This window comes from Chionomys nivalis, chromosome 5 (assembly GCF_950005125.1).
Source record: "Chionomys nivalis chromosome 5, mChiNiv1.1, whole genome shotgun sequence".
NCBI classification, from domain to species: Eukaryota; Metazoa; Chordata; class Mammalia; order Rodentia; family Cricetidae; genus Chionomys; species Chionomys nivalis.
The window spans coordinates 26,054,713-26,080,775 of NC_080090.1; the positions used below are offsets into that span (position 1 = coordinate 26,054,713).

General features: G+C 47.7%; 1 protein-coding gene across 9 annotated transcripts in view; it reads left to right on the forward strand.

The window, feature by feature from the left end:
• Cacna1d (calcium voltage-gated channel subunit alpha1 D) overlaps nt 1-26,063 on the forward strand; it is a 300,492-nt gene that overhangs the window by 178,870 nt on the left and 95,559 nt on the right. For all 9 annotated transcript variants that reach the window (XR_009057169.1, XM_057770881.1, XM_057770882.1 and 6 more), the window contains exon 9: nt 20,171-20,340. Coding sequence is in view for 8 of the 9 variants with exons in the window: in XM_057770881.1 (XP_057626864.1) it covers nt 20,171-20,340 (170 nt within the window). In the remaining variant the exon portion in view is untranslated. The remainder of the gene's footprint in view (nt 1-20,170; nt 20,341-26,063) is intronic.

The window sequence follows — 26,063 nt, forward strand, 5'->3', positions numbered from 1 at the left end:
TCTTGAGTTCAAAGTAGAGGTCTGAACATCGTAATGCTCTAGTATATGGGCTGAGGCATGAGAATCACAAGTTCAAGGCCAACCTCTCTCTATAGAGAGGGGTGATTTTTAAAAAGAAGTTTTTGTCTTTATGAATCATGCTTAATTGAGAAGGCAAATATGATTTTAAAAAACCCTTAGAGATGGTTTGAAAGAAGAACACATGATGCTGTGGGCATAACTGATGCATGGCTGAGGCATGTGGAAACAGTCCTGAGGAACTACAGAAGAATAATAGCCCCTTAGGCAAGCAAGGAGGGAGAGGCAGTTGAGCCTGAGCTGTCCAGCAAGACTGGACAATAGGAAGAAGCAGAAGACACTGGAGAAATTAAACAAAGCTGGATGACAGGGACTGAACACCTGAGGGCTTGGGGAAGGGAAGACAAGGGAGGGCCTGCTGGTCTGCAGAGCTCAGATCGCACGTGCCCTTGTATATGGAGCCTCTGGTAAGCTTTAGTCATGACTGAAGTGTAGAGAAATCACAGAAAATTTTTAATTTTTTACATTTTAAGAATTGATGAGATTTAACTGGGCAGTGGTGGCACCTGTCTTTAATCCCAGCACTTGGGAGACAGAGGCAGGTGGATCTCTGTGAGTTTACGGCAGCCTGGTCTACAGAGTGAGTTCCAGGATAGTCAGGGCTACACAGAGAAATCCTGTTTCAAAAAAATTTAAAAAGTAGAATTGATAGTTAAATTTTATAAAAAATTGTGATATTTGAATATTTGAATGCATTCAGAATACCTTTAAAAATGTACCAGGAGTCGGGCGGTGGTGGTGCACGCCTTTAATCCCAGCACTCGGGAGGCAGAGGCAGGCGGATCTCTGTGAGATCGAGGCCAGCCTGGTCTAGAAGAGCTAGTTCCAGGACAGGAACCAAGAAAGCTACAGAGAAACCCTGTCTCGAAAAATCAAAAAAAAAAAAAATGTACCAGGAGAGAGGATAACTTGGCAATCATCTAGAGAGAGGCATAGATTGATGATAGTGGAAATTTAGCAGATAGTATTTGTGGAATTCAGCTGGTAGGCATACAGGTGGTATTCATTCTATAATCTTTTATGACTGTTTGAAAATTTTCTTAGTTGAATGCTGGAAATCTCCATATAAAAGACATTATTGCTGCAGTGATCTGAATGGACTTATTGCAAGGGGACATGAAGAGGCCAACCTGAGGCTGCTGGAAGTCACCTCCAGCCACCAGGTGGATAGCTCGCCATAAAGAAGTATTAAACAGGACAAAATACAGCATGGCTGTTTTCAGAAAATGGAAACGAGCATCCCAGAATTGGGATCCATAGCTCCAAAATTTCCTGGCTTCTTGCCTACAAACACTCGGAAAATTGCTGTGGAGGGCGGCAAAGCTCAGCAGAACCTATCAGTCCGTTTGCTGAGGAGGCAAAGAGTAGTTGAGGGCTGCTGGGACAGCTGGAATTCGTAGGGCAGGACAGTGAGGGTTATCTTTAGAGAAAGGGCTCCAGCAGTCTGAAGAGAGCTCCTCTGACGTCCGTGGCCATGTGCTTAGCCAATCGTGTGCCGATCATACGCAGAAGCCTGCCAGAAAACGGCTACCAGAGGGTTCAGAACTGGCCTTTGACCAGCTGTACTGAGTAAACTCTAAAGAACATGTGTGGTGTTTGAGACAAGGTTTCAGGAAAGGTAGGCATTGGCAGGAAGCCACTTTTCAGTATAAAAAACCAAGCTTCTATAGGTCTAGGCCAAATGGCCAATAAATTAGACCCTTGCCAAAAAAAAAAAATTTGTAGTCATTAAAATTCCCCCAGATATTTCGTCTCATGGTCAAAAACTGTGGAAAGCAGCAGGGAAGACCCCATAATCAAGGGGAGACCAGAGAAACGCATCAGGACATGACAGCAGCACGGCTATCGGTGATCGCTGAGACTTACCCAATCAGTAGGTAATCGATGCTGAAGTCACTGCTTTAAAGCTGTCCAAGAATTGAAGGGAAAGGTGCACATCAGCACAGGAATCACACTGGGTCTGGGAATGACTACGAACTGGAGGGGAAAGTCGGGTGAAGACTTAGAGATATGCAGGGCGAGAAAAGGCAAGCTGGTGGATGTGAAGTTAACACATGAGAATGGGGAAGTCAGTGCATGCAAATAAAATGAATTTGCTAAATGGGAAAGAAAACCAGTTCTAGGCACATCAAATTCAGATGGCCAAAGGTTAAAGATAATACTTTAAAGGAAGTTAGGTGGAGAGCATTAACCCCAAGGATGCCCTCTGGCCCCCACCCTTATGTACACACACATACTAACACGTACATGCACACACACAGATGAAATTAGGTAGGGAAAAGTACATTTCATGCTAGAATAAGATAAAATCCATTGACTTCTCTTTCAGACATAGTAAAAACAGTCCACTGTTCAATGGAATGGCATTTTTAAGGAACTGAAAAAGATTTGGAGGTATAGGTCAGTGGAAGAGGGCTTGCTTGGCATGCGCAAAGCCCCAAGGTTCAAGCCCCAATATTGGAAAAACAAGGAAAAATGGTTAAGGAGCTGAAAAAAAATGTGGAGCAAAACTACTCATCAAAAAAAGTAAAATGAAGCAAAAAAGATTCTAAATACAAGTAAAGAAAATGGATCAACAAATCATGTCCACACTGTAAGAAATGTTAAAGAAGCTCTCATGCTAAAAGAAAATTAAAGTAGAAACCTATACTTTAGAAATGAGCACCCAAAATGAGAAATGGAAAGATGAAAGGGTTTCTTCTCATTTCTAAGTCTCTCGAAGTGACGTCATTTAATGTAAGAAGTAGCGTCCTGCTACTGTGGAGAGCGTAATGGGCTTAAAGGAAACCACAGAGCAGCAGGGGGCGGGGCTTAAGGGGAATCTTGTTGTGAAATCCTTAACATATTACACCCATTGGAGAAACTCTGAATTAGGGATTGCCATGCTAATGTAAGGATGATTATGAGTCTTAATATTTTAAAAATAAAAAGGTCACAAACTCTAGAGGAGATGAGGCGGGGTACTGAGCAGCAGCTGTCAGTTGTCCGGAGTCTGTCAGGAGAGGAGGAAATGGGATGAAGCAAGTGCCGTACATGCAAAAAGCAGGCGGCGCTAGGCACGGTGGCTCATGCTGGACGCTCTAGGCTGAGGCAAGAGGATTGTAAGCTCGGGGCTAATCGGAGCTATATCGTGAGAACTTACAAAAAGCAAACAAAACAGATGGAACAGCAAGACGGTGGACGGCTTGCTTCATCAATAACCCAGTGCTGCGGAAGTGACCATGCCATTAATATTAAAGACGGCTAGACTGAGCGAAAATGCAAGGCGTCATAAAATTTGATACGGACTCCAAAGGAGTGAGGTTAATATTAAATGTCATGACATAGGACTTCATGACAAGGAGCATTTCTAGCAATAGGGAAGAGAGACGAGGGAGACAGAAAGGGAGGAATGGAGGGACGAATGGATAGAGGGACAGGGATGGAGAGGAAGAAGAGATCCTGTGATGACCAGGTCAGCTCACAAGATGCAGTCGTACTGCTTGTTTGTAGTAACAGATACAATGTTCTGAAAGCCAACCTGTCAGAAGTAAGTAGAAACATCGGTGGGCCCACAAATGTGGGTGGAGCTGGTCAGGATCTCTTGTCCGTAACCAATAGGGTAAGGAGATAAAGACAAGCAGCAGGTGTAGGTAGTATCCAGATTACAATTAGGTCAATAACTATCAACTAATTACCTGACTGGCTTTATCAGAACGCCATGTACTGTTCTTTTCCGGAACAAACAGAACAGCCACGTCATGACTACGAAACAGATTTCACCGAATCGCAAAACAGAGCTGGAGAGATGGCTCTGTGATTAAGAGTATGTGGTGCTCTCCTGGAGGACCTGGGTTCAGTTCCCAGCATGGCAGCTCATGACTGCACCCCTGATGAAGGGGATCTGATGCCTTCTTCTGGCGTCTGTGGCTCCAGGGATGCATGTGGTGCCCACATGTAAATGGGGGCAGAATGCATAAGTTTTTTTTTCATAAATCTCTAGAAATTGACTCTTAATAAAGTAGGTTTCTTTAGGGCCTGAAGGTGACACAGCAGGTACTTGTCTCTAAGCCTGACAACCTGAGTTTGACTCCCCAGGACCCCTGTGGTAGAGAAGAAAGAACTGACACCCACAAGTTGTCCTCTGACCTCCACATGCCCGGGATAGGATGTACTCCAACATAAACAATAAACGAATAGATGTAATTTTAGAAATTAAATTTTACAACAATGAAAAAGTAAATTTTTCTAACTCTCATGGCTTTAAAAGAGAAACCAGTGACAACCTGTCTATAAAATCTCTTAAGTATGGAATGTATCTGCCTCTAATATGACCTAAACTACCAGAAGCATTTGAAAAATACTTTAACACTGAATTCTGTATGCCAGCATTTGCACATCCATCTAAGGTCGTATTCTGGGGGAAGCTTGCCCCCTGCATCTCTCCGGAGGCCAGTGTCAATCGTGTAGCCCTGCCCCTTGTGCCTTCCAGTGCAGAAAGGGAGGAAGGATGGCAAAAGCATCAAACCCGAGAACAGATGGAGACAATGTGGACTCTGAAAAGCTCGAGAAAGCAATAAACCCAACTAAAAATAAAAAGAAAAAAAGTAGCTAATCAGTAGTAATAAGAGACCTCTCCACAGAAAATAGACATTCCTATGTTGATAAGAGATCAAAGCAAACAATTTTATGACAATATATTCAATAATTTGCAGGGGAGTAAATTCTTTGAAAACTGTTTACTAAGCATTTTTATAACTGGCTAGCTGTCTATTTGTTCCATTCTTTTGAGATAGGATCTAACTATGTAGTCCTGGCTGTCCTGGAACTCATTATGTAAACCAGGCTGGCTTCAAACTCAGAGTCCATCTGAGTACTGGAATTAAAGGTATGCACATCCCCTACCAACTGTATCTGCTTTTTAAAGAGAATACAGGAATGAAAGCTTTCAAAGAACCCCAGCAGCCTACACCGGACTCTTTCTGCTTAGGAGACATTTTGTCATTCCTAGAAAAATGCCTGTCTGATAATGCAAAATAATCTAAACACCCAAACTTGGAAAATCACGGGAGCCGTAGCCTTCCAGGCTCCAGATACAAATGTCCCCAAACATTAGCAAGCCACATTTCTTTTGTAGATCTTAGATTAAGTGAAAAAGATGCAAAGTGAGTCCGTTCTTTGAAAAATTCCCAATGTGTTTTACCCCATGAATAAGGGGAAGGAGCATTTGTGTGACCCTCACGCTGAGCACAGAAAGCACCACCGACTGTTTATTCCAGCAGCATTGTTAATTCTCAGCAAATGAGGATGACTACATAAGAACGTTTACAGCCTGGAAATCATCCTCTACAGAAACCTGTAGCTGACATCATGGTTAATGTTTAAGGACTAACGACTTTATTCCTACGATAAAGCAAGGTGTGGCTGAGTCTATCAGCCCATCTGTTCAGCAGTGAACTGATAGTATTGGGCAGTGCGTTAAAGCAAAAGGAAATAAAATGCAGTAAGACTTGGGAGAAGAAAAATGTGTTTCTATTCATAGATGGCTGTTGCGGCCCCCCTCGTCCAGCAAGGATGACGCGACCACCGGAGCTCTTCTCACTGCAGTTTTATTCAGGACCTTTTGACAATTGTAAAATTTCTCTCTCCGGGCAAAACCTCTCCCAGCCCTTAAGTAGGCATGGGCAACCAACCCCGGATTGCCAGGTGGGCACTGCCCATAGGTCCATGCATATGCAAGCAGCTGACAATCATTGCGTGATAATAGCATAAGTCAGGCTTTAGCCATAGGAGTTGATTATCACAGAGAGCACTCGCTTTCGGGATTGCGGAGGGCGGGAGCCAGCACCATCAGGTGTGGCTTCACGCAGCTCACTACAGTTCCCCCTTTTTGTTTTGTAAAGCTACAGGCAAGAGTAGAGGTCTGATCTCTGTTAAAAATGGAACATGTGCTAGTGTCCGTCCAGGTGTCATTCACCCAGAGAACACTAGACCTGTCCGGTGTCTTTTTACAGAGGTGGGAGTTAGACACCAACCCACATGCAATCAGACTTGCTCTTCTTGAGGTTGATGTATGCTTACCTCAAGTGCAGTGCGCAAGCCTCGCATCCTGTGCTCGCTTACATCTCTAGCCAAACTTGGGGAGACTGTCCTGCTTCAATGGCCGTGAAGGCCTGAATGATCATAACTGCATTGCGATGCTGTGAAACCCTTATGTGACAAATGCACCACAGGCATACCAGGGAGGCAAGCACCATTAAGCCTGTTAGGGCTCCTACTCCCGCCCACTCCTTCAGATGATCCATGGAGTGATCCAGGAGGATAGTCCTTCTGCCAGGCTGGTATCCATGCGTGTGGAATCTGCAGTCGCAATCGTCATCTGCAGCTTTTCCAGTTGTTTTCGAATTCACCAGACCAATTACCTAAAAGATATCAAGACAATTCTTTAGACAGATTAGCTGCCTGGGTTAATGTTTCATACTGAATGCTGGTCACACACAGCCCTGGATGGATAGAAATGTCTGACAGACTAGGGTATGGACTTGCCTCTCAACATACCCCAGCTGCCATACCCCCGTGGCACATTCATTCTTGTCAGCTGAGTGCATGGAAGACACCTTCTCGTGCGCCTCTTTGGCTTCCCTAGCAGCTCAGCTGATCCTGCTTCTGCTAAGTGACCATATGCTGTATTCTCATGGGTTGTCTGATCTTACACAGGATTTAAAGATAAATGCCCATGACAACAGGTGTTGAGATTGCCAGCAGTAGGGTTCCTAATCACCATTAGACCCAACCTCCCATTTGGGCTATGGTATTCTACCAACCCTTTGGCTAAAACAGTACCCACAGGTATCTGCTCTTACAATAGGACAGTCTCTTGATTTAAATTCGCTCTGTCGCAGACTCTTCAGCAGCGTGCAGAACCTGAAACTGCCATTGCCTTTTCCTTGCCCCGCGGCTACGCTGCGTTCTCGGGCAGCCCTGTGGGGTCTGTGCTCCAGCTTGTCTCAGCTCCAGCACTTGTTGCTTTGCTGATACTCTTAGCACTGCTGTGGCATCCGCCAGGCTAGGCACCGACTGCTGAGGCAATGTGCCTTCCACCACAGCCACCTAGCAAAGCTCTGCTCCAGCTGCCTTCGTTCTGGGTCCAGACTGGTGCATGGAGTGGAGCAGAATTCAGGAAAGCAGGCTTGCTGCTCTGCAACCATTGAAGGGTCCCCACTTACACGTTTTAGGGAATTTGGGCGTTGTCAATCTGTCTGGCTACTTCCTGCTGAGCGGGGACGTTGCATTCTTACTGCCATTTTCAGCTGCGCTCGGACGCAGGTCACCGCAGCAACTGGGGAGAGGCGGAGACTCTACCTCCCCACCGAGCTGGAAGGTGGAGGCATGGCAGTGCAGAACAGCCTTAGTTGTGCTGTGCTTCTATGCCCGGAGGCACACGCTGGGAGTGGCCTAGTGTTCTGGCCTTGTTGGTCCTCAAGGCAGGTCCTGGGTGTTAGCAGGTTTGCAGACCCTCAGCGCAGCTTGGCCTTGGAGCCGCCTGGAGCTCCTTGGCCTTGGAGCCGCAGCTGCTCACTCTCCACTGCAAACTCAGGAGGTCTCGGTAATTCAAACCACATGAATCTAACTCCCTTCCTTAGCGTACCTTGTTCAGCAGCAAAATTCAGATCTCTACCAAGCTTGTCCCAGGATGACACATTAAGATTGCCAGAGACGGCAAACCAAGAAGCAATTGTGTCACATTTAGTCAAAAACTTTTCCAATGTGCTCCTTAACAGCTCGTTAAGAGCCAGAAAAATCAAGTGTGATGTTGAAGCGCCCATTCTAAAATCCCATTCTTTTATTTTCATTTTAAACCGTCCACTTTGGTCGTGGCTCTCACTTTGATCTGTCTGCTATAGTCGCAGCCCAATTACCCCCACTCTCCCTTCTACCGGCGAGAGTGGAAAACCCGCTTTTTTCGCGGATCCCCAGCCTTTACCTGAGGATTATCCGGTGCACCCCCTGACTGCAGCAAGTTCTGGGCTCCACGGAGAGAGGTTTGGAGGATCCCCGTATGCGGCACCACTTGTCTTGTCCCCGTACGGGCCACCAACTGTTGCGGCCCCCCTCGTCCAGCAAGGATGACGCGACCACCGGAGCTCTTCTCACTGCAGTTTTATTCAGGACCTTTTGACAATTGTAAAATTTCTCTCTCCGGGCAAAACCTCTCCCAGCCCTTAAGTAGGCATGGGCAACCAACCCCAGATTGCCAGGTGGGCACTGCCCATAGGTCCATGCATATGCAAGCAGCTGACAATCATTGCGTGATAATAGCATAAGTCAGGCTTTAGCCATAGGAGTTGATTATCACAGAGAGCACTCGCTTTCGGGATTGCGGAGGGCGGGAGCCAGCACCATCATGTGCGACTCCACGCAGCTCTCTACATTGCCATCAGGTGTGGCTTCACGCAGCTCACTACAGATGGCATTATTGTTGACATGGACTAGATAAAGAGGATACCATGTCAGCACACAAAAGTTAATTTTATTCCTACATATAAACTGTAAGGAGGGTCCACAGGACTGAGCAGCAGGCATCAAGGGGTGTTTGGGTTTCTCTAGAAACAGATTAAGGGTTCAGAAGAGTTTGCCACTCTGGGGCAGCATCCCAGAGGGCGCAGAAGGGACTAGAAAGTTGAAGAGAAGGCTGAGTTAGTGACAAGCCAGCTCAGCAAGACGACCAGGGAGCAAAGGCATCAGAGTGCCAGACGGAGGAAGATGTGCACTAGACACGGGTCCTCAGCTGACTGAGGACTTCTCCGCAGGGAAGCCGTCCTGCAGCCTGGCTTGGCTTCGCCTAGCTCAGGGTGTGGAGGTTTCAGAAGCTGCTGTCTTGGCATGCACACCCTGGGATGCTGGCTCTCTGTGCTGAGATCTCTGCATCCCCCAGCTAGCTTACATCAGTTGGCTGTAATCTCGGGCTAGCCTGGGGTGCAGTGACTCCTGCAGTGTCTACCCTTGCTAGCTTCCCCTGGTGTATGGGGAAGGCGGACATCAGAGTCAAAAGTCCCGGCTCCACTCCTGTCCCACTTCCTAGAGATGTGTTTTGGGTCATCACAATTCACTTCCCCATACCAAGGCTTTCTTGTCAAAATGGGACAACCCCATTTCCTGAATGTCCTGAGAAGTGAGGAGACAAATGGAAGGGACTTGAAAGTCCAAAAGCCCTGTCCACATGTAAAGATGTCACCTGTGTCTGGCTGTGCTCTCCGGGAGAGGAAAACCCTCTAGTTCAGGCTCTGAACGTTCACTTGCTAGTGTTTCTCTGCAGGGCTCCACGTCTTTCTCGTTGTTATAAGACCCTGGTTTGGATTCCAGACTAAAAAACTGGTCCACTCTGAACTCCTTCATTTCCTTATGATCCTGCCATAAAATAAATTTTGGTTTAGGTTGTCTGCTGGCATCTTCAGAGCCTGTAGAGATTTGGGGTTTCCCGTCCTTGACCCTTGGGGACTTTTGTGTTGTCTAACGGACTTTAATGCAGAAGGAGGCAGACTCCACCTGCCACCTCTTCCCAGAAGAGCCTCTGCCAGGAATTATTAGCTGCCACTTATGAACAGGACAGCAGACATGCCAGGGCCTTCCAGCTGCAGGGATCCAGCTCAGGGTTTGTGCCTAGGAGAGTGGTGGGGGTTGCCAAGCCAGAGAGGGCTCCCTTAAGGAGGTGAGCAGGAACTGGTGCCTCGGGGCCTGTCGGAGCCCTTCAGGGAGCTCCAAGCTGGCCGCCCAGTAGCGGGGCAGGAGAGTGGGTTTGTAGCTGGAGGCCCCTGCTGAGGAAGTGTGGGTGCTGTGCAAATGTTCAGTGATTCAGAACTATGAAACGAAGATCGCAGGGAGGAGAATCTGGGGGCAGGGGATGGCGTTGGGGACAGTATGGAGATGAAGGTGCAGACTTGGGAAGCAGGATCTGTGGGGTCCAGCTGTCCAGTTTGGGTGGAATTGTGTGAGAACTGGCATTGAACTGTTGCTCATATCATTGTTAATATGGCCGCTGGGATTATATCCTGCCACCATCCACGTGCTTCATTTTGTTTGTGCCCTTGGGACCTCTGTACTGCTTTGGGAAGGTTAGAAGTCTCTGCCTGTTTTATAGATGAATAGGGCTCATGAGATTCCTATCCGTGAATCAAGACTCAGGGAGGTCCCTCAGTTTCCTCAAAGAGACACAGCTAGAAGAGGCAGGGCTAATGATTAAATGGACACCTTGGTGTGGCCAGAACCCAAGCTGCTTTCCCATTGGCCAGGAGCTCTTCCTGTCTGGCAAGGGAAGAGCCTGTGCCTGCCTGGGAGGCCGCCCACCCAGAGGCTCAGCTGCTACCTCCTGAATGGCTTGCTTCTTCACGCTCTGATGGTTGTTTTTCTTCCCAGGTCTAATTACACAAAGCAGATTGAAAGTCAGAATAGCTTCTGAGAACTTGGGTCCCCTTCCCATGTGCCTCCTAGATCTTGTGAATAACTCTCTGTGGTTCCAGTAGTCTTTTTAGAGCTGTTAGCTGGGGAGTATGTATTGGAGTCCCTGGCCTCTGCAATAGGTACTCTTGCCTGTATTTTCTTACCGCTGTGCTTTTTGTTGAGAATTCCTCCTGAAAGGGATGCCTGGTCCCCTCAGTGTAGCACACCAGGTGGTTTGCCTTCTACACAGAATGTAGGATTTGAGTTGAGTTCCTAGATATTTCTCTGGGTGCATCCTGATAGGTTGGTCCTATTCTAGCCTCCATGGGCCTGTGTTGTTCATCTGTATTGGGTGCCCCCTGCCACATGTTCCTTATCTGGTCTTCAGTCTATGGCAGGCAGTCTGATTAGGCTTTTTATGAAATATCCTGTTTTGGATATAAGAAAGATGTGTCCAGAGACACTGGTACCTTTAAACATGTTTATATTTTCCAGTTCTACCACCCTCCCAACTCTCTTCAGGTAAATATATTTACCATGGTTTTCATTAAAAAACAAAACTATCGGATACACTTAGTGAAGTATATTTCTTAAATTATTTCTTAAGTAGAAATATTTAAAAAGGTATCACAAAATATATGGTTAATGCTAGTCTGGTTCACCTGGTCACGTGATGGCGTTCATTCAGAGAAAGCCACATCCGATAGGGAGCTTGTGCTGTATAAATACCTCTTAGAGCACGCCTGTGAAAGGCTGAAAGATGTCTGTAGCTTTTAGCTTGCATCCTACAGAGATTTCATCAGCTCTCTTGAGAAACAACAATTTCCCCAGGATTTTGATGTCTTTGATGGCTGTGGAGTCTAACCCTTTGAAGGAAGACCTTCTTGCACCCTCATACAAGAAAATGTAGTAGTTTCATTCTAAGGTGTATGCAAGACTTTGCTGCAATGTCTATATATTTCAGACTTAAAGAGGATTCTTGCTTAACATTTTTTAATGATGCTGTAGGGTATGGGTTTCAAGTGGTTAAAACTTACATGAGTACTTGAACCCGATCCTCCAGCACAGAGTCTGTGTCCACATCTGAGTTATCAGTGCCATTAAGGCAATACCTGTATTTATAGAAACACCCAGTTATTGATCTGATTCGTATCAATTGGTCAGGGCTTGTGATAAGATCCAGCCCCTCTTTCACAGCGTTTGCAGGCTAGTGTGTGGGAAAGACTGTTCAATAACCAACCGCATGGCTGTGAATCGAATCCCACAATTGCAGGACCCTCTAATCCAGGGGATTATGCCCGGGAAATGGCTTCACATCTGCCTCAGCCTAGGGCATGGTCTCAAAGAAGCAGCTGAGGGACCCATAGCCAGTGAAGAGCACGGAGGCTTGGAGGTGGGAGGATGGATGTCAGGGGAGGGACCTGCAGCCAGTGAAGAGCACCAAGGCTTGGTGGGAGGCAGATGTCGGGGGAGAGTGATTATATGATGACTGAAGAGGGAGTAGGGTTAGAGATGAGGCAAGAGATACAGGGTCGGGCAGCCGGAACATAGGCACACACACTTTCTCCCGCAGTGCTCTGGCCAGGGAGAGCACTACATGGGAAGAGTCCCTGAGCTCTCCTGGTGGCACAGACTCTTGAGTCCTGGGTTTTCTGTACTACAGCTAATGCAGCCTAGTCATCCGAAGCAGGGGACACCTTTCAGAGCGAGCTGTCCTCTCCCACGATGGAAACTGCTTCTGTTGAGAGCATCTTCACAGCCTTCTACGTCAGTGGAAGCATGACCGACTTGATAAGAAGAGACCATACTGAGATAATTTCACACCGGATACCCAGGGAAATGCTAGAAAACACAGTTCTAGGAAGCACTGAAATCCCTAGGTGTCACCATGGAGTCGATTTCAGTTGAGAATCCTCCCAGAGGAGCTGTGGTTGGTGATTAACCCTCCTCTACACAGTTACCCCATACACAGGGCCCTCTGGTTTTCTAGTGCCTTTGGCCTGGCAGAATTCCCGGTGCACTCTTGACCTCCAGCAGAGGTCGCTGTAGTGTTCCACTTCAGGCAAGCTTTAGCCCCTTCACTGATACCATCCACAAAGGAGCAGTTCCCCCTGGAAAAGTGCAGGGGCTGAGTCCCCACCCTGCCCAGATGCAGAGAGACCATGCCTCTGAGAGGAGCAGGATCTCATGATAAAGGAACTCCTAGAATAAGAATAATAAAATAATTGCTTTGGGTGAACTTTGACCTGAACAGGTATGAATGATTGAAATTCCTTTGCCCTCTGCGAAACATCACATATTCCTGCTAAATCTTGGCAAAATTGTTTCTGAACTTTTATGTTCGCCAGAAAGTTTCAGGCAGAAGAATATTCTTTGAATGTTTTACCTCATCTTCCTCTCTCACTCCCTTCCTGTCTTCATTACTTCTATTCCTTTCCTTCTTCCTGTTTTAGACAGGTTCTTGTGTGGCCCGTGCTGGCCTTGAATTTGGTGTGCAGCTAAGGTTGGCCTTGAACTCCTGGTCCTCTCAAGTGCTAGGCTAGCTACCGGCATGTTTCCTGGTCCAGCCAGACTGCCTTTTCATTCTGCCTTTCCCTTTATGTCTGTATATGGATGTGATTTAGGCCTAAGGAAGGTTGTTTTCTACTGGGGTGGGGAACAACCTTCAACTTCCCCCTTGTGTTTGCTTTTATAGATGCTTTGTTTGGTTTTTGATGAGTATCTAAGTCCTTCGTTTTACTAGAAACCAGCATCCTAATGGTTCTGTTGGCCTTTCTTGTCTTAGGGCTGGTGAATGAATGTATGTGTGAATATAAAGGGGTTTCATTTGCTTGCCTTTCATTTATTCAAGTCTGGTTATTTAAAAAAAGCAAGAACAAGCCCCATGTCTAAATTAAGATGATTCCCAGTGGCCCATTTATTTTATTTATTTTAGAGGGCATTTGAGAAACGAAACTTCCCAGAGCAAACTGCATTTGGAGCAGTCACGTTTAATCTGCCCCTGTATTTGAATGCAGTGGCCCACTGCAGGCTGACTGTTCTCTCTATAGGATTTCTAGTTAATCAAGGGGTTCCATAATTCACTATGTCAGGGCTCTCTGCCTAAGACTCCTTCCAGGTTCCTGGGTAGGAAGCAGAGGACTCTCTGAAGTGGTGCCCTCTACAGAGACATGAGAGACAGCCATAGGGAGATAGGAATGAAGGGCTATCACTATTCCTGAGTTAGGGACTCTAGAAGAAAACCAGAACATGGTCCTTCCTTGGCTCATTGAGTGTCTTTGGTGTCTCCTCCACTGTGTTAGCAGAAGTGAGGTCAGCAGGGTCATGGAAAGGATGCTTAGTTCAAAGCCTTGTTGGTAGCCCAGTTGTGAACTGGGCATGTGACAGGACCTTGTTGATCTTCAGTGTTGGCCTCTGAGAGATGAACAGGACATGTCCTGCCTGTGCCACTCTGGGATGGGACAATGACTATAAAGACACAGCAAAGATTCTAAATACAAATGCCAGCAAATGTGAGGTTTATTTCTGTTGGGGGCACACAGTGCACAGACTCGGCCTCTCCCGCAGAAACCCAGGCCACTTTCCCTCACAGTGTACGCTCTGCTTTGGCTGAAGTCGCTGCTGTGTTCTGTTGCTCTTGTCTTTGGGGCCTTTTGAGTATGGGGGAGTGACTGACTGCAGTCAGACAGCTGCGTCATTAAGTCCACCCAGCCCTTCGTGTTCTCTAGTGTTGGTGCCACACGACATCCTGTCTTCCAGGTTGGTCTAGGAGGGAGCCTAGACTGCTGCCCTGGGGAAAGAGCAGAATAGCAGAGACTGGTCCACAGCAGGCGGCCTTCCTGCCTTCTCCTTATTAGTCATAGATGAGTCCAGGGAGATGGGAACTATAGTTCAAGATAGTATGTAGGGGTGCTGGCTCGGGTTAACGGAGAATGTCTGTTGACCTGGAGAAGGCAGACTGCTATTACAGACCCATGTTAGGCATTAGTTCATCCTTGTCTACACCCCTTCTAAGATGTCGTTGCTTCCAAAGGCACCCATTTCTTCATTGGAGAACCTGGGCTATTAGGAACTATACTAAAATCTGCTGTTTTCAAACTCATTGACACCTGGGGACCCCAGCACATCTGCCTCCTCTTTCCCATGACAGCCTTTCTATCCAGCCCACCCCACCATTTCTTCCCGAAGGCAAGGAATATGTGCGTGACAGTTGGGAGTGCATCACCTGGCTCATGAGGTTCCTAGTGGCTAAATGATCACACTGGTGTACCAGACCTAACAGATTAGCATAAACAAGGCCGAAGTGACCGACCTCAGGCTAGGGGCTGGATCAGCAATGAATGACAAGTCCTGTGGGCCTGTTTTCAAACCGTAGTGTAAGGAAATCGAGGTCTTAGAAACTGTCACGCTGGTACTCAATGTAACTCATCATCTGTGTTTGCAGAATGCCCCTGGCCTCACCACCATCATTTTCTCCCTACTTTGTTCTCTGCTTCACAGATGATTCCTATAAAGCCAAGTTAGTGGCTTTCAGATTTCTCCAGTCCCTATTGCCTATAAGGAAGAACCGGGGCAGGTTGCTTTCCTATAAACCCAGCACTCACAAGTTAAAGGCCAGCCTGAGCTTCATAGCAAGACACTGTCTCAATGTTCTGCCCTATGAAAAGGAAGCAGTCTAAGCCCCTTGTTTAAAATCTGAAGGTCTTTCTAGACTACTTTAAACTTTCCCGCTTTGTGCTGGGGATTAAACCTAGGACCTGGGTATCCTGGGCAGCTACTCTCCGTTGAGTTCTGTTCCCATCCCTCTGACCTGTCTTGATTCTCCTCCCTCCATGTGCCTGCTCCCTGCCTTGTTCCCTGTGTGTCTGTGATGTGGTACTGAAGAGTGGCATTCAGCAGCTGGATAAGCTGTGTGTCTGGCCTCGCAGAGCCTCAGGACCCATATAGTGACGTTATAGCCGCCCCTTCCTCACAGTAAGCATGTGTCAGTGAGGATGGCAAAGGTCCTGTTGAAAGAATCTATCTAGGGGAGGGGACAGGAACGTATCTGGGTCTTGATTCTCAATGACAAAGTGTCCTAATGACTCAGAGGCTTACAGATCTTATTTGGAGGAAGTAACTAGGGATCGTCCCCCCAGATGTGAAGCTTGCACTGGAATTTAAGGATGAGAAAAGAAGTCTGCTGTGGTCCCCAGAATTTTGCAGTGGCTCAGCGGGTTGAGGGATTGAGTCAATTGATCAGGTACAAGGTGCACGTTTACAGGCTAGACACATAAAGATGAAGTAGCATCTGGAAGAGAGCCTTGACTCGGGGAGATGTTAACGAGCCAGTTGGCATTCTGAATGAGAGACCACCAAAATGAAGCCAGGTTTGTGGTGGTCTCCTGGGGAGAGAGAGGTTCTCATTCACCAACTCCTGTAGCAGCTGCCATGGCCAGTGAGTTGCACACAGACAGGACTATACAAGACTCACAGTAGTCCTTAGGCTGTGACGGGGAGGGATTGTTGAGTGATGGCTCCTTAAAGAGGAAGTAAAATGGATGGCTTTTTAACCAGCCAGCCATGTAAAACCCCCACACACAAGGCTTGTGTTCATACAGGAGTGGCAGGCTACTGGTGGAAGCCGCTCCAGATGGCATGTCTGGATTTGGACACATGATCTCAGCAGTCACAGGCTCTCTGTCCCATAGGGATGCGCTCTGGCCTCTTGAGAAGGAGTGTGTGGGTTTATACTGTCTTCCGGCATTCCTGTTTGAAGTGGACATCTTGGGAGAGAGACCCGAAAAAATGGACAACAGGGTCAACTCCCATGAGGAACATTCGGGTCTAATAAATGCTCTGGAATGGACTGGCAGTGGCATAAATTTGCAATTGATTAGAAGAATTACAGAGTCTTTGTTGGTTTGATTTTTTTGATCACGCTCTCACACTATAGCCCAGGCTCACTTTTAACACATACAGTCCTCTGTCTCAGTGTTTCCCCAGCCAGTGGATGGGATTACAAGTTTGTGTTGCCACATTTGACTTTTCTATGCCTTTGAGTGAAGAATACTCTGAGAAAGTAGATCTGGTCACCAGTGTTCTTTTTTTTTTTTGGTTTTTTCGAGACAGGGTTTCTCTGTGGTTTTGGAGCCTGTCCTGGAACTAGCTCTTGTAGACCAGGCTGGTCTCGAACTCACAGAGATCCTCCTGCCTCTGCCTCCCGAGTGCTGGGATTAAAGGCGTGCGCCACCACCGCCCGGCACCAGTGTTCTTGTACTGACTAGGAAGACTATCTCTAGACTCTTGTAACAGATGGAACAAGGACACACACATTTCCATACACGTATGCACATACACACAGAAACATGTTCTTAGGTATCAGTATCCTCGAACTATTTAGTAACCCTGAGTTCACGGGGGTACCAGTTCCAGTTACAGGGTATACTCCTGTAATCTCAGCACTCACAAGATCACCTGTCCTAGCTCCTCAGCCCTCTGAACCTCTGCAGATTCCCCAGACCAGAACATCCGGTCTCTCAGAGACTTCTCTCCAGTCTTCTCGAGCCCCAGCTTCATTGTTTCCCACTGTGAGAACCCTAAACATCAGCACTGTTCATGCCAGATCCTGCCCTGCTTCTAAAGCCGTTCCAGAATCATCTCATTCACACGTGAACACAAGCACACAGACACACCCATACAAACGCACACACACATGCACACAGCTGTACGTACACCACACACACACACACGACCAAACCCAGCAAACAAACCTAAGCAAACCCCAGGCATTTCAGCATTCCTTCCCCTTGTTCCAGTCCTGCCCAGGACGGACTGTTGTGTGTTTATGAGTTGTGTTTGTTACCTCTGTCCTCCTCCTTCAGGGTGGTTATGATATTTATTTACAGTACAATCAGACGAACTGGTTTTGGCTTTCAATGTGGAGGCATTATTGCTTTATCCTATACTTGATTTGCTTTTTAAAAAATCTATAATGTAAAAGCCATCTAGTTCCAAAAGTCAAAACTGGACAAAATGATATACTTTGTTACTTTTACCCCACTCATTCCTGTTCATTGTTTTCTTCTTGTTTTAGGTACATGTTCAAGAAAGGGCTGGGAAGGGAGTTGATGCTTCTTTGCATAGGCAGGAGCCATGTGTGTGCACGCAAGGGCTAGAGGTCAATGTCACTTGCCCCCTCTGTATGTCTCCATCCTGTTTTTCCCAGACAGTCTCCTGCTGTACCTGGAGCTTGCCAGGTTGGCTAGGCTGGCTGGTTAGTGAGTACCTGGAGCCCGTTTGTCTCTGTCTCCCCAGTGCTGGGAGACCTGACTTTGCCCCTCGAGTGCCTGGCATCCAAACTCGGGTCGCCATGCGAGCACTTGACCCATGGAGCCATCCCTTCAGATGCTTCCAGCCTTGTTCTCTGCTATTTCAGCTACATCATGTAGAAGTATGTCTATTTTCTTATTTCCCCCTCCTTCATGTGCAGAAGTCAGTGGATTGTTGTGTATTTTTGTATAGACACTGTTTTATTTTCTCTTGGTTACACGTACCACAAAATTCCAGACACAGACAAGTAGGCTCCTAGAATGTCGTTGTTTTCTGATTTCCTGGTCACTTGCAGAAATCTTAGTCATTTCTACTAGTAACTTCATTCCAATAAACCTTTACTTACCAATAAACCAATGACTTACCATTTAACCTCTTAGTATAAGATGATGAAATTCTATTAAAAATGGAGTGATGTTTCTCTTCACCCAGTGAGGTTAATACCAGATGTAGTGGACGGGAGGTGAGACCTTCTGGGTCAGGAGGTTGTGGTGGCGGGAGGGTTCCTTTCCTGTGAGTAGACAGTGGTACAGGTATTGACAAAGTTTCCATTCTGAGAAATGCTACTTCCAGCAGGGTTTTACATATGCCTGCTAAACTCTGTCCCACCACTATGGGCAAGAGACATAAGAGGGATTTTATAGTTCTAGTGTAAACCAGTAAAGACAATGGTAAAGTAAAATTTCCCTTTCTGACATTCTTAGCTGCACAGGGTAACATTTTACTGACTTCTATCATCCTTTTTAAAGAGCTCAGATCATGTATGAATAAGAACTTAGTATGTAATAATCTACATTTAGTGTGCTAAGATCAGAATCAAAACATGACAGAGGTCTACAGTATAAACAATAATAGCATAAGCAATAGGATTGAAGGCCCACTTGATCTTCACGGGTTTTAAGAGAACATAATCTCACGCAGCTTCCCGTGGATGCATTTCACACAGGTCTTCTGGGCTCTGCTCAAGGATGTAGCTCTGGATGGAGTGGAACTCTTGGAGTTGAGGACAACTTAGCGAATGTCCCCAGCTGAATTGTGCGTTGTGTATGCTCTGGGATGCGCTGGTGGATGAAACCTCATCTGTGCTCCGTATCCTGTTGTGTGAGCAGCAGGATGCAGCCCTTCAAGTCCCCTTGTGCTGAGACTGGAAGATATTATTATTCCCGGGAGTGCTTTGGCAGGAGGGCAGAGCACATGTCCTGTACACCCTCCCCCTCTCCTGCCACGTCTGTGCACTGTACCGGGAGCTCCCACAGACCTGCCTCTTCATAGGACAGCCTTCCGGGGCCAAGAATGGGTCCTAGGGTCCGAGTGGTGACGAGAATCAGGCAGTGAGTGGGAGCAGAGAGAAACCCCTGAGCAAAGATTCCAGTTTTGCTGACTGCTTAGGTGCCCTTTCAGCTCCCCAAAGGCCTGGCGTTGAGGGAGGGGCCTGAGGGGAGAGAGTAGGGACCTGGCTTGATGAAAGCAGGTCCTAGCCCTATTGCCAGTGTTGGTGAGGTCACGAAAGGGAGCCATGCTGACTCTGAGTTAGTCAGCAGGTAGGGGGAGAGGGCAGTAGCTGTGTTGGAGTGCTGGCAGAAGCCTGTGTGCAGAAGCCTCTCCCCTGTAACCTCGCCCACTCCCTAACAGCGTTAATGTGCTCCAGACTGTCGTTCACATATCTTGGTTCCTGTTAACAGTTGGGTGGGCAGATGGTTCCTTGGATGTAAAACCTGACCAGTCATGCACCGACTTACAGAATTGCCTGCATGGGTGTGGGATTTTGTCTATGTGCAGAGATACAAGGTTATGGGGTTGCAGCCACGGGAGGCAGAGAAAACGGCCAAAAGTTAGTGCGTCTGGCAGCAGATTGTTCTACCTCTCCTCTCCCTACGGGGCAGTTTGGGAAAGATCATGGCCAGGGGCAGAGGTTGAGACAAATGGGAGTGTGTCCTGGAGGTCCTGCTCAGGAAGGGAGACCTGGGCTGTAAGATGGGTCCAGTGTGTCCCTGCCCGCTGTTCTGGGTGCTCTCTTTGACCTCAGCTTAGATCACAGGTTACCCTTCTTTAGGAAGCAGGTGGACAGAGTGAAAGGGCCGCTGTGACAGCCCAGGGTGTTAGGGGCTGGGCTGCTTTAGAAATCGTCCTGCAGGGAGTTTACTTCCTAATAAACCATGCATGTATGTCAGTGTGGTCTTTGCAACTCTGACGCCCACGATTCTGCTTAGGGAGGCACGGTCTTCTGTTCTGTCGTGTGTAGCTCCACCGCTGTGTTCTGTGGTTGTGTCCTGTTGTGAGACCACTGCACAGCAGGGCAGATGGCTCGTGTTCTGGTCCCCACGGAGGCTCTGACGGGTGCTCTGTTTCTCCTTCCATCTCTCAGAGAATTCTCAAAGGAAAGAGAGAAGGCTAAAGCACGTGGAGACTTCCAGAAGCTTCGAGAGAAGCAGCAGTTGGAAGAGGATCTCAAGGGCTACTTGGATTGGATAACCCAAGCAGAAGACATTGATCCTGAGAATGAAGAGGAGGGTGGAGAAGAAGGCAAACGAAACAGTAGGTGCTGCCCTTCCTGCTCTTGACCACACAGACCTGTGTGTGATTGACAGATCCTGCAATGTGCCCCCATCCCCTGTGCCTCTGTCCCTGGGCTGTAAGTAAAACACTCCCAACCTCCCTCTCCCCCTGCCCGTTCACATCAGAGAGAGAACAGTGCATCTGTGCACACTCTGGGGCTCCACCTGAGGCACAGATGGGGTTTAGGTTCATATGAAGATGGCTTCCTAGCTGAGAGAGCAGCCGTTGGCATTGTGGGCCTTGGGCACTCAGTAAGGCCATGTCTGTGTGGGTAGAGGGCAGAGCTAAGGGGAGGACGTGTGCCTCCCTCACCTCAGTGAGTAGTTGGCCTGCACAAGGACTTGAGGAGCAGGCTCCTCCATCTCTGCTATGTGAAATGGCCCCCTCCAGTGTTCTGTCCACCAAGCCTACTGCTTAGGCCATCAGGGCAGGGAAGAAACAAGCTGTGCTGGACAGTTGTTAGGAGGCTGGTGAGCAAGTTGGTACTGACTGCTTTGCAGCCCACCTGCCTGGGCTCCACACTGCGACACTGGGCGCCCTTAAGTGCTTTCAGCAGGAGGCCAGGCCCGGTAATCAGTCAACCACTGCAAGTAATTGCTTTTGTCAATGCCAGTGTCTCTCTTAGCACATCCCTGCCCCACAGACATGCTCTTAGTCATCCTGGGAGCATTTGGGTCTTAGAAAGGGTAGAAATTGAACTCTAACAGTGCATTTGACTGCGATGTTTTTCTTTGTTTCCATTCTGGAATAGGTGATAGTAAAGACCAAGAACATATTTAGATAACGATGTCCATTGAGAGGCCTGGGAAGCCAAGACTGGTCCTTCTATGTCGAATGTGTTAAGTAAGCTCTTGCTTTGGGGTCATGATTGGTTCCTTTTTTGACCCACTCACAAATGACCTTCAGGTCATACAAGGGACAGTGGTACCTCGGGAGCTATGATGAAGATCTAGGACAGGTGAGGGTACTTGACATGGCCTGGAAGGTTGGTGCCTAAGGTAGAGCAGCTGAGTGGCAAGAGAAGGCTTTTGACCTAGAATTTTGACCTAGAACTAGCATGCTGTGGGCAAAGAGCACACAAGGTAGAGGAACACAATAAAGCTAGAGAGAGCTGTCATGGTCCTTTGCGAGAGAGAGAGAGAGAGATAGAGAGAGAGAGAGAGAGAGAGAGAGAGAGAGCCCTTATTGCTCTTAAAAACCATCACATCCTCAGACAGAAGACCACGGCACTAAGTCCAGAATCCCCAAAGGCTATTGGCTGAATGAATTCCCACTACAAAACCCCATGACAAAAAGCAGCTTGGGAAGGGAAGGGTTTATTTTAGCTTATTGTTTACAGTCCATCAGAGAGAAAAGTCAGGGCAAGAACTTCAAGTAGGAACCCCAAGGCAGGAACTGAAGCAAAGAACAAGGAGGAACACTGATGACTAATTTCTTCCTCCTGGCTTACTCGGTTTCAGCTACCCCAGGACCACCTGTCCAGGGATGGTACTGTGGTCTGGGCCCTTCCACATCAATCATCAGTCAAGAAGATGTCCCACAGACTCATAGGGCTGTCTGATGGGGGCAATTCTTACCTGATGCTCTCTTCCAGGACAGCTCTAGCTTGCGTCAAGTTGACTAAAACTAGCCACGCAGAGCCTGTGAAAGCCCGCCTGCCTCTGCTTCACCCTCCAAAGCTCAAAACGTAGTGTGTTATGTAGAAACAAGAGAAAGTATTGTCTCCTCTTCTGAGCAAGAGCCTTCTTTTCTGGTTTAAATGTGCCGCGCATGCCATCGGCTTGCCACATCCTTGTTGATCCACATCTGGAGATAGGCAGGGATGCAACTTCTTGGGTTGCTATGGTCCCTTGTGATAGAGGATTTTATTTTCATTATTTTAATGACCTGTGCTGTGAAGCATGGGTTTTCCTGGGCTTGATGTCCTCTGATAGTCCTAAAGGGATCACTGTTCCATGTGAGGTTTGCATCTCCTATGTCCTGTCACCTTCTGTAAAGAAGCTGACTACGAGATGACCGATCTATGAAGCCTCTGCCTTTCAGAGGGGTTGCAGTGGAGAAAAGGAGACGACAGTGGTTTATATAGGGCAGGATGTGGAAGCCATCACTGTAATGAAAGACCAATAGTCTACTCTTAGAGCCCAGAATGCCACAGTGATGCTGAAGTAGAAGAGGCAGCATCCTTGCTGGGCTCTGAGAGAGGATCATCCCATAGCTACAAAGGTAAGGCAGAGGAGAGTCAGACTGAAGAAATGGCATGGGAAAGAAGCGGAAAGAGCGCTCAAATGCATATGCATTCTTTAGAAATACTGTTGTGGAAAGAAACAAAACCCTCTCTGAGACTCAGACCTTCAGAATTAACCAAGCATCACAGACTGATGCTCATTCTTTCCTGGGTGTGGGTACAGGGGCTGGGAAGTCCTGCAGCAGGAACCATTTCTGTTCTTGCTGCTGTCTGACTCTGGCAAAACTTGGCCTGCGTAGCAGATTTCTGAAGATTTTCTCAGATCTCCAGCTAATCTCAGACTGAGGACCCTTGATCTATACTTTTGTTCAGAAACTGTAGAGTTCCCCGAAGGGATGGCAAATAAACCTCCTACCCCAGTGCCTTCTGAGATCCAGTGGAACTCTTTTCTGGTTCTGGAGGTTCGTTTCTGGTTTCTCAGGCTTGCTGTTAGGAAGTAGGTGTGACATCAGGTATTTGGGGACACCCTTGCTTTATCTGCTCTCAGATCTACGTAGGTCACAGCTGAGTGGGCTGAGTCTGCTCCCTAGCAGTACTAGTGTGTGCTCCCTGGCTCAGAGGCTCTGATTCTTTAAGCAAATAGGAGGGACCTCTCTTTGTGTGGAGACCTCTCTTTGCATGCTCCTGGGAGAATCTTGACCTGTGTCTGTGGCTGGATCACCCACTGGTTTAAGAATTCCCTGGAAGGCTGTGCAGGGCTGCTCTCTCACCTGGCTGTCTGGTGCTGCTGACGGCAGTCTCTTGTGAGCATCCTTGGACTATTTAAGATACTGGCAGTGTAGATTCGTTATAGAGTGGCTGCTCCGCAATTAATTGAATGGACAAAATTATCTCAGAAGTTAGTCCCTGAGCATTTGGGGAATTTTCAAGGGTAATTTATTTAACTTTTTGCTGAGCTTCAAATTTCTTTAAGAAACCATGCCAAGTCTTTGTGTGTGTGTGGTTGTGTGCGTGCGTGTGTGTGTGTGTGTGTGTGATTTTTTTTTTTTGGACATGTGCAGCTGCTTCTTCATGAACAATGGTGTTATTCTAGGGCTATTAAAATCTGGAAGCCTGAAATTCTATTTTAATCTCTTCTCATTGTCAGTGATTAGTTTTGTTTTTTTTTTTAAAAAAAAAAACGTTAAAAATAAGGAAACCATTTAAAGGGAGCTCATTCTAAAATTCTGACCAGATGAAACAGGGCAGCCTCCTTGTGGGGACTCTTAGGGACCAGGAATTCATCAAAGTAGTGATAATTGATACCCAAAGAAAGAAAGAGGGGTACCTGCAGCCCCTGCCACTCCCAGAGTGGTGGCCACAGCCCCACTGCCTGTCACTGCTTCTGCCATGGACCTCAGTACACGAGGTCACCTGGTTGCCTTTAGCCTGTGCTACCTGGTTGATTTCCCCCAGAACTGTTTGTCAAAGGTCGGCAGAGAGTGAGGGGTAACATACTGTTTGCAGATAAAACTCACAGCGCTTTGCTGGCCTCTCCAGAAAGACTGTATTTGAGGGATGTAGCTCAGTGGGTAAGTGTTTGCCTGACAGGCACAAAGCCCTGTGCTTGTTCCCTAGCACCTCATAAACCGGACATGTGTACCGTAATCTCCGCACTGGAGTTCAAGGTTATCCATCCTTCAAGACCTATCTCAAATCAAGCAAATTAACAAAGATTGAGTTTTTTTATTTATTTCTAATATTGCTTTTTGTAATCACAAAGTATCCCAGGGAAGAAATTCAGAATTGCAAATAGTCTACTAAAAGCTGCAAAGCAAATAGCAGCAATGGGTGGCCCGTGATAAATGTGTGTCCTGTTCATCTGCTCTCTCTGGATTGGGGAGACTGATGGAAGGGGTCACCCCTTGGGGTCAGAGGTCTGATGAAGTGTCCACTGGTTAGCCTTGGGAGCACTCATCAGCCCTGGCCCTCTGTCCTCTGGGATGGTTAAATCAGCACTGCGTGGCGGGTGAGTGTGACATTCGTCACGCGGTTAAGCATTCTGTTATTTATTTGCCCAGTGGTCACAGAGTAGCGGCTCACATTTATCAGGCCCTTGGTGTGCATCACTGGGCGCTGTTCCTGGGGCTGGGGCACACGAGTTTGTATTCTTCACCCTGCTGGATGAGATAGGAGCGTGACGAATGAGGACCCCAAAGCACATGAAAGTTACGTAGCCTCCCCATGGCTGTGAAGTGGCTAAGCTGGGGTTTGAACCCAAGCTCTACACCTCCATGAGTGTGCCGCTCTAGTTGGCAGCCACATGAAGTTGGGAGGCTGGGGCCTCAAAATAAGGCAGACAAAATAAAATCTCATGCACCAGCCAACTTTATTCAGAACGCCGGTCAATTTATGCTCTGAGGGTTAAGAAGAGTCAACTGAGTAAAGGGTACAATCACAGGGACAAAAGTCTGGTTTTCCACAGAGACATAGAAACAAGTAACACTAGCCAGCTGTGGTGAATCAGAGGCAAGCTCACTCCTGTCCCTCCGCCTGGAAGGGGCGCAAAGGCACCTTCCAAGAACAGCCATGCTATGGAGCAGCAGAGGTCACCAGACTCTGTCTTCTGCACGCGGAGCTTTCTCACAAGGTCCCAGCAATCTCCTCATACAGCTTCATTCATGGGCCTTGTCCCCACACACGAGTATTTGAACATTTGCATCATGTTCTTCTGGGGTAGATTAGGAGGAGGAGACTTGCGGTATTGAGAACGCATGCCCTTTATAGGAATGTGTTAGGGCCCATGTACCCTTGCTCTTGCCTGCTCCAGCAGTGCCCCCGTGACCCTCTGTGCCTCCACACGCCTGTCTCTGAGCATATAGACTCTAATTTAAAGGGTAGCCAGCTTAGCGTGATGATAGGGACACAACACTGCAAGAGGTTAGAGACTCTAGGACTGCTTTCGTTGTGACCATAAGGAGAGCTGTAGTAACGGGGATGCCAACAGCTATGGGTGGCTCTGCCCTGCTGGAGCCAAGCACATTGCCCATCTTGCTGTGGCATCCCCACCCCAGGAAGTGTATTCAGACCCAGCCATTGCTGGCATCTCTCAAGCAAGCAGCAGTTGCCCATGCTCCTGCAGCCAGTGTGAAATGCAGTTGGAGGGAGGCCTGGGCTGTCAGAATCAGAGTCTGCTCTCTTCACTCCCATCTGCCCCGACCCAGAGAGCAGTCCTACTTGGCACCACACTACCGCTCCCTGCATCGGGCCAAACATAGGAAACCTGCGTCTTAGGTAGGCTAGTTGATTGTTTATTTAGAACAGGTTCTTAAGGACAGATTGTGTAGTAGCTATGACAAATGTCCCCATTTCCTCCGATCCTGAGCTGTAGACAAGTACCCAGGAGAGGAGGGTTGGCAGGTGTGGACCAGAGTCCAGTCTCAGGCCTCCTCTGTGGTACACGGGGACCAGCTGCTCCTGCCCTGCCTGCCTGCCTGCGAGCTTGGCTATCTTGTTTGCGTTGTTCTTGCTGCCCTCT